Source organism: Populus euphratica, unplaced genomic scaffold (genome assembly GCF_000495115.2).
Source record: "Populus euphratica unplaced genomic scaffold, PopEup_1.0 scaffold68.1, whole genome shotgun sequence".
Classification (NCBI taxonomy): Eukaryota; Viridiplantae; Streptophyta; class Magnoliopsida; order Malpighiales; family Salicaceae; genus Populus; species Populus euphratica.
Genome location: NW_011499901.1, coordinates 890,597 through 899,917, shown reverse-complemented (window position 1 = coordinate 899,917; position 9,321 = coordinate 890,597). Strand labels below are relative to the sequence as shown.

At 29.8% G+C, this 9,321-nt stretch overlaps 2 protein-coding genes across 2 annotated transcripts; both read left to right on the top strand.

The window, feature by feature from the left end:
- The first annotated feature begins 3,323 nt into the window (after nt 1-3,323).
- Nucleotides 3,324-4,648, top strand: LOC105132900 (glutathione S-transferase F11-like). Its single transcript, XM_011036640.1, has 3 exons — nt 3,324-3,566; nt 3,671-3,719; nt 3,824-4,648. Exons 1-3 carry the CDS (start codon nt 3,414-3,416, stop codon nt 4,276-4,278), a joined length of 657 nt encoding a protein of 218 aa, XP_011034942.1. The 5' UTR covers nt 3,324-3,413; the 3' UTR covers nt 4,279-4,648.
- A 2,597-nt stretch (nt 4,649-7,245) lies between these two features.
- On the top strand, nt 7,246-8,489 carry LOC105132899 (glutathione S-transferase F11-like). Its single transcript, XM_011036638.1, has 3 exons — nt 7,246-7,532; nt 7,616-7,664; nt 7,777-8,489. The coding sequence occupies exons 1-3, from the start codon at nt 7,380-7,382 to the stop codon at nt 8,220-8,222; spliced, it is 648 nt and encodes a 215-aa protein (XP_011034940.1). The 5' UTR covers nt 7,246-7,379; the 3' UTR covers nt 8,223-8,489.
- The last annotated feature ends 832 nt before the right edge of the window (nt 8,490-9,321 follow it).

The following is a 9,321-nucleotide window of genomic DNA, read 5'->3' as shown; positions in this document are numbered from 1 at the left end:
TTCAGCAGGTAAGAAATTTTGGGTCTACTAGTCCTGCTCCTGGTGAACTAAAAGAAACACTCCTTGCAACAAAGCTACAACGATGCACTACTGTTGGGAAGAAACCCAGATTTTCTAGGACAATGCCTAGTAAGAAAGATGAAGAGATTTCAATCGACAATCTGCAAAATCTAAATCAGAAGAATTTATCAGCTTGGAATACGAGGAGGATGGTTAACATTGCCCGCCATGGTGCATTGTCTATTTAGATTAGTATATACTTGATTCAGACATCAGATATGACTCTTTCCTGTATATCAAAAGTGAGTTGCAGGAAAAAGAGACAGCCAATAAAATATTTGAGATGTTGTTGAAAATTAAATTTGAATTCTGATTTTTCTAAAAAAATAGAGAAGATGATATATCAGTTAGAAACCGATCGATCAATAAAATTAAATAAATTAGTTGATTAATTAAGAAACTGTTAATTGATTTAGTTAATAAAATAAAATTTTTATTCATACTAGAATTTTCTTATATTAGTTTAGTTTCTTGATTATTTAGAATTTTATGTTTATAAAAAAACGAGTAAAGAGAATCACTCAATAAAAATATACATTCTTTTCAATCTTCTTCTTATTTTTAAGGGTTTTTACTTTGCATTATTGTTTTTAATATTCTACCACACTTATTCTCTTTCTAACAAGTGTTGTCATAGCTTAGGTTTGATTAGTTAACATAATTAATTCAAACTCCTCACTTCAATGTCATAAGCAAGCTAACAAATAACAACTATAAAACTTGATGTATTCAAGTAAAAGCTTGATTAGATTTTCAAGATGTACGAGAAATTGTTGAAAAAGGCTATGAGGAACTTGTAGATGAAGCAGCATTGACTTTAGTCCAAATAGAGATAATACAAAAGACACGAAGAAAGGATCAGCAAACACTAATAATCATCTGTCAATATCTAGATGATGCTATTTTTGAGATAGTAACCAATATAACCACTACTAAGTAAGTATGAAAAGTTTTAAAAGAATCAAACCAAATAGCTAAAAATGTGAGAAAAGTACATTTATAGAAGTTATATGGTGACTTTGAAAAGTTATACATACTTAAATGGAAGAATATTTCAGAATTAAGAAGCATTAAGAACAATGTACGTCATGTGAATAATATGCAAGAACAATGGAATAAACAATTGGTTATTAACAACTAGCTAGTAGTTAATCTTTAAATTTATTCATTTTCCTAGCAAATTTCTAATTTAGAACTTCTTTGTATCTTTATTTGTCGTTTTAAGTTAGCATATACCAAAAACAAAAGGCATTGACATTATCTCTTAATGACACAAAAATTATCGTCAATGAGCTTCACATTATGTTAAACATCCTCGTTAGCATCATCACTATGATAATCTAGCTCATCATACTTGGATTTATCTTTAGAAATACCTATAAGACTGTATTTTAAGCAATTATATTTTTATTTTTCATGCTTATATTTGACATTGATGATCAATGAGACGTTAATGGAATTTAGGTATATGTAGAAATTATATTGCAACATCGCTTTTTATATAGAAATGTTAAAGTAGATTTAACTTATGTTTATTTGAGCTTTAGTTAAAAGATGATGATATTAGTATATTAACAATAACGTATTTTAGGAGTGATAACCAGGAAATTAAGTACCCTGATATTGTTCTAATAAACAAACCTATTACTCACTTTAATTGTAGTCCAAATATGATATATGCAATTGATTTGTGTCTAAATCTCCAGCCTAATAGAGAAAATTGTCAACATGAAAGACAAATTAAAAAGGTATGTAAATATGTATGAATTTGCACCTAACATTTTCCATTTCTTAGTTAGATCCTAGTTCAAGTAAATCATTGTTGTAATTAATGTAAATATGTTGAAGGAAATAGTAACCACTAGCATCCAAAATCAATGGTGGTTGTAACAGTTGTAAAGGACATAAATAAAATGAAGATTTTATTTTTAGTTATGCACGGGACTAACCATTAGGAAATGGAGGTGAGATGGGCTAAGAGACCTTTTCTTCTAGAATTAAATGATCAAAGTGTTCATAAAGCTTGATATTAAATATCATGAGTTGCTTTTAGATGTTAAAATTAAAAATATATCATCTTTGGTCTCAATTAGGTTTCCCTTCAATTGGACCACCTGTGCTAACTAATTATTCATTTTATAACACAAGTAAGAGTTATGATATATATTTAATATTTGGAAGACAACTCTAGATTCCTATGAGCTCCCCTACATAAATAGTATGGGATTCAATAAAGATTACTCGTAAGTCCAAACATGAGAATAACATATATAGCTTGCCTCCTTATAAAATATAAACTGAGAATGTAATAAATGTAGTTTGTGAGTCATTTTATATTATGATTAGACTAAATAAGAGCATTTTAATGGAGGAATATTTGATTTGAATTATGAGAATAAATATTTCTTACCTCGTCTTGTGTAAAAGATCTAATAGTTCAGTGTGTAAACTAGTAAGATTCCACATTCAATAAAAAAAAAACAAATAGATTGTTGACATGTGTTATATTGCACATCATATCAATTTTTTTAATGTAAAATAAATATCTTGCTAATGTTTTTTAAGGAAAAAAACTTAAATCATGCGAGAGTTGACACAATGTAACTCGATCAACTTGGCGAATTCAAAAGCAACTCAGATTATCGGTAAAAATATTATTTGACTAAAAATATCCAAGACAATATTTAAAAAAAAAATATTGAGATGATAATATATTAGATAAACTTAGATCAATACGGGTTAACCTGTTAAATTCGCAACTCGAGTCATATGACCATAATGACTTATATAAAATAATTTAAAATAAATTATAAAACTCAAATATAAATCAATCAAATATTGATTGATAAAATAAAAAAATATTCAATTAAAAAAACTAAAAATAAATTAACTAATAAAACCCACAACCGAAGTCATGAGATAAAAATAACCTTATAAAAAGTAAACCAAAACAAACTATAAAGTCTACTTCATAATTAATCCAATATTGATGGATGAAGTTTAGAAAACAATTAATTAAATTAAAAATACAAAAAACAACCTTAATTTGGTTAATTGACAAACTCATAAGTTAGATCTTACGATGACCTCATAAAAAGTAATTTTAATTAATTAATAACAATAATTTTTAATAATGACAGGCCTCTAGCAAAGATGGATCAAAGAGCTTGTGACAGCCATAATCTGGGTTTTCAAGCCCATTTTCACTGCTCTTCCGGGTCTTGATCGGTGGACCCTTGTGACCAACCATCTAGCAAAGGATAAAGTGGCAGACTTCCTTTTTGTGCGGTCATAAGACACAAAACTGAAAGAAAAAGCAGCAAGAACCAATCTTCAGTCAGCTACCAAATCAGATGGCAACTCCAGTGAAGGTGTACGGACCACCATTATCCACAGCAGTGTCTAGAGTCTTAGTTACTCTTCTTGAGAAAGATGTGCCTTTTCAGATCATTCCTGTTGACATGTCCAAAGGTGAACACAAGAAGCCTGATTACCTCAAGATTCAGGTACTCTTGCCTTGAAATACAAGTATTACTTCTATTTTGGTTACTCTTAATCTTGTTCTCCATCATACACTAATCAATTGCGTAATTTTGACCATATCTTTCAGCCCTTTGGCCAAGTACCGGCTTTTCAAGATGAAAGCATTTCCCTCTTCGGTAAAGATACTGACATTATCAATTTCAAACTAAAATTATACTGATTTATTTTAGTAATCCCTCTATATTAATGCTTTTTGGGTTTTTTCCTTTCTGGGTCCTAGAATCAAGATCCATATGCAGGTATGTGTGTGAGAAATATGCAGATAGAGGATACAAGGGGTTATACGGTACAAACCCATTAGAAAAGGCATCAATAGATCAATGGGTAGAAGCTGAGGGGCAGAGTTTTGGGCCATCAAGTGGGGCTCTGGTGTTTCAGCTTGCATTCGCACCAAGAATGAATATCCCACAAGACCAGGGTGTGATAAAGCAGAACGAGGAGAAGCTGGGGAAAGTGCTTGATATTTATGAGCAGAGGCTTGGAGAGAGTCGGTTCTTGGCTGGAGATGAGCTTACTTTTGCTGATCTTTCACACTTGCCTAATGGAGATTACTTGGTGAATGCTACGGACAAGGGACATCTTTTTACTTCCAGGGAAAATGTGGGGAGGTGGTGGAATGAGATTTCTGACAGGGAATCTTGGAAGAAGGTTATTGAGATGAGGAAAAGTGGTTGAAATTGGTGATATTTTCTCGGTTTCAGGTTACATCGGAAGCGGCGGTGAGGGTTTAAGGGCTTTGTAACCTGTGATTACGAGTTGCTATGTTTTGTGTATCTTTCGTTGTATTGTCATTTCCCATGTGTCGTCTAATTTCATGGGGGCTGCCTGTCTTGGACGGGGAAAATAGGAGTTGCCATGCCTAGTGCTCGTTGATTCAATAATCTTATTCCATGTGTTTGGACTCAGTGGCTTCTTGTTCTTCATTTTTTGTTTCATGTTCACAACTTTCCTTGTGTGATACACGTTCATTTTGGTGTTTTGGATTCAATAATCTTCAAAATAAAGTAATTCAAATTCGCAATAAAACATGTTGGTTTTTGGTAAATTTTATTTCTAGGAAGTTTGGGGTCAAACTTGCACCGTTTTAATAGGAATAATAAGACTAAACTTCTAGATAGTTATATGGTAATTTTCTCTTTAAAAGGACATTTATTTTTTTTATTTTTTTTATACTATGGGAAAAAGTTCAATAAGAAAAAAAAGGATGAAAAATAAAATTAAAAACATTTAAAAAAAATTAAAAAGAAAAAAATTAGATTTCGGTGGATTGGGCACTATTTTGTTTGTATTATTTATGATGTTATTATAAAAAATATTTTATTTGAAGATGATAATGTAAATATATTTTATATTTTTAACTCGATTTAAGTATTTTTACATTTGAAAAAATAATTATTATTGGCCTACTATTGAGCGCAAGCTAATATTCTAATTATTATATTATTATATAATGGTTATTTAAAAAAAATATTGAGATAATATTTATTTATTTTAAAAAAATTATATTATCAAGTCAAAATAATATAAAAATATTTAAAAAATATTAATTTGAATTAAATAAAAAATAAAAATAAAGTTTTTGAAGTATTTTTTAAATGCAAAAGCAAACATATTTTAATAAGAATAATTCAACTTACTCTCAAATAAAAAAAATTATCATTACTTAACTTTTATACAATATAAAAAAAAAATTCACCAATTTATTTATGAAAAAAATAGATAAAAGAAAAGATAAAAAACTACTAAGATAAAAAAAATTAAAAATATTTAGCGGCTCAATCAAACCTAATAATATTGAGTTCGGCTATCCAGCTAAACCCAGGATTGGTAAATCTGGTTGAAAGCCGGACCCAAAAACCTTGAGTCTGACTCAAGTTTGATCCAATAGTGTTGGGTTTGACAACTCAACCCGTTCTAATTATATTTTTTTTACTGGTAAATAGAAAAGACAATGCTTTTTCAAGTTCAACATTGTTGTATACAATGTAATGAGTTTGTGTTTATAATACTGTTTTTTAAAATATATTTTTTAAAAATATACTGAGATAATATTTTTATTTTTTAAAAAATTATTTTTTATATCATCACATCAAAATAATATAAAAATATCAAAAATATTAATTTTAAATAAAGAAAAAAAATTAAATTTTTTAAATTTTATTTTGAAAACACAAAAATAAACATGATTCAATAAAAAAAAAATCAACCTAACCTGAAATTAAAAAACACTTGTTATCACCCTATTTTCTTACAATATAAAAAGAAGTCATGTTAATTTATTCCCTCTTTATAATATAAAAAAAATAAGAGGAAAAAAAAATAAAATTTAAAATAATTAAAAAAATCAAAGGAAAAAAAATTTGTTAATATATTAGACAATACTTTACCATGCTTTATTCATGATACTATTATAGAAATTTTTTTATTTGAAGATGATAATGTTGTAAATATATTATGTGTTTTAATCCGATTTAAATATTTTTATACTTAAAAAAAATATTATTGATCGGTTGCAAAGTGGGAGTCAATATGCTAGCTCTTATATTATTATGTAATGATTATTTAAAAAAAATATAATGAGATAATTTTTTTATTTTTTAAAATTAATTTTTATATTATCACATCAAAATAAATAAAAATAAATAAATTTAACCTAAAATGAAATTTTTTTATCATAATTAAACTTTTATACAAGAAAAAAATCTAAAAAACCAAAAATTTAAAAATAAAATTATATGACAGTTCAGCCAAGTCCAATAATATTGTATCCTACTATAAAGTGAGACCTTATAACATAAATTCTAGTTAAGTAATCAGACTTAATCATACTTTTTGAATAATAAATAAAAAAATTATGTTCCCTGGATGCTACATTGTCATCGACGTTACAAACACTTTATATCTACTACTATTATAGTATAATGTATCTAGTTAGTTACACATTACAGGGACAATATTTTTCCACGTTTTTTATAGGATAATATAATTTGTTTTTTTTTTTTAAAAAAAAAAAATCTAAGCTGATAGAAGATCGACCACATCTATTTCCACGGTCCATATGCATTCCCATTTTTCACATGGCGTTCTTTTGGCTCTGGACTCTTCGTGTGGTGGACCCTAATAAACCGACATTTCTTCTGGATTTTTTTTAAAGATTAATGGTGAATTTGGTCCTTCTACTATCAATATTATCTTATTTTGATCACCTTTACTCTCATTAATCCCAATTTCATCCTCTTATTCTCTTTTTTGAGCTATTACATCACTCCATCAGTGACATATAAATATTTAAAAAATATTACATCAATGTTATTGGAAAATAAGCTTTTTGTTTGGGAAGTATAAATATTTTCTATGAAATTATTTTTAAAAAAAATTATTTTATATTTTTATCATTATCTTTTCAACCAAATTTATATATATATATTTTTTATATATATCGTTTAGGTTCTAAATTGATGCCACATGGAATTAATTTTTAAAGGATCTATTATTGATGGAAGCACGAGGCCATTAAATGATTACAAAATATAATAAGAGGATGGAATCAGGAAAAGCAAGAGCCAGGGGGACTCGACTAAGATTAAATTGATAAAAGGACTAAAGGCACCATAAATTGATTCTTAATTACTGGGCTCACCAACCAGTCTTATCTACTGCTGCCTAAAGTTTCAGAGGCTCTTCCTGCTGTGTGCCTTTTAAGTGAAGTGAACAGAGCACACTAAATTCCACTCCAGCAGCAAGACGTGTAATCTTTCCTGTAACTAGCAAATCTAATGGCAACTCCGGTGACTATTTACGGACCACCATTGTCCACTGCAGTGTCTAGAGTACTCGCTACTCTTATCGAGAAAGACGTGCCCTTTCACCTCATTCCCATTGACCTCTCCAAAGGTGAACAGAAGAAGCCTGAGTACCTCAAGATCCAGGTACTAATCAGTATCTCTATCTTGGTTATTGCCATTTTCTTTCCTCCATCCACATACTTACCACCTCCTTTGACTCTTAACAGCCCTTTGGCCAAGTACCAGCTTTTAGAGACGAGAGCATCACCCTCTTTGGTAAACGACACCAAACTCTAAATTCTGATCATCATTCACCATTAACTTAATCCTCTTCATATTCCCTTGTTAATTGTTCTTTTTACATGTGGTTTTTGATTGTTTGTTGCAGAGTCAAGAGCAATATGCAGGTACATATGTGACAAATATGCTGACAAGGGAAACAGGAGCTTATATGGCACAGACATCTTATCAAAAGCAAATATAGATCAATGGGTAGAAACTGATGGGCAGACTTTCGGTCCACCAAGCGGGGACTTGGTGCATGACCTTCTATTCAGTAGTGTCCCAGTAGACGAAGCCTTGATAAAGAAGAACGTAGATAAGTTGGCGAAAGTGCTTGACATTTATGAGCAGAAGCTTGGACAGACTCGGTTTTTGGCTGGAGATGAGTTTTCTTTTGCTGATCTTTCACACCTGCCTAATGGGGACTACTTGGTGAATTCAACTGACAAGGGATACCTGTTTACTTCCAGGAAGAATGTAAACAGGTGGTGGACTGAGATTTCTAACAGGGAATCCTGGAAGAAGGTTCTTGAGATGAGGAAAAATGCTTGAAATTGGTGGTCACTGTTTGCTCGGTCCGCCAGCAGTCTGCACTCCGCAGTCTCAAGTGAGGGTTTTAAATAAGTTGGCGGTCTCTAACTTTCTCGGTGTGATTTGTAATTTTGGAATGCAATTATCTATGTTTCCAACCTTATCCATGTGTTTCAGCTGATGTTGTCTGTAGCATGTTGTGCTTTAGACATCGAGACGATAGGTTGCCTGTTTCTTGTTGATCCAATAAAAACTACCATGTCTTGGGCTTGATGACCATTCTTCCTTCTGGATTCTTTACTCTTCAAGATTTGGCTAACGATGCTTCCGATGCGATCCATGATTTTAGTCGGAAATAGAAACGGAATTTTTTTTTTATTAACATAAGTGTTTAAGCCAATTTGTAATTTGTATGCACCAGGACTAATCACGACTACTCTAGGACTAATCATGATTATTCCTATGAATCCTAAAGTTAACTATTTCTATGAATTTTAAAGTTAACAATTACTAAAATTGACTATTCCTATAAATTTTAAAGTTAACAATATAAATTTTAAAGTTAACAATTATGTAAGCTTGAAACAACCAAATACTCGAACTTTTAATTTCAAATCTTTACGCTACCACCTAATTCTTGCTTGGTGAGCTCGGAGATAAGTGCTTCCAATTCGCTGACAATTGAACAAATAATTCAGATTTTGAAGAATGTACGGTGCTAGTCTTGCTAGTGATAGGCTCATTTAAAGCTTTCGATGGAGGGTCGTTTAGAGCGTGTTGTGTTTTTTTTAAAATATTATTATTTATTTTTAAATTATTTATTTTGTGTTTTTAATATTTTAATATAAAAAATAAATTTTAAAAAATAAAAAATATTAATTTATTATATTTTTAAATAAAAAATATTTTAAAAATCACCTATGATGTGATGTCTGGATAAGAGTTCGCTTTCTTAACCAATTCAATTTATGGGACGTTTGTTCTACGATATAGAATATTTACTGTGGAAATGGCAATCTAGAAATTATGTTGGTGGTTTTGGCCAAAAGTTTTACTGTAGAAATGGTGATTTGGAAACTTATGGCAGTTCGGAAATTATGTGGGTGTTTCTGGCTAGATT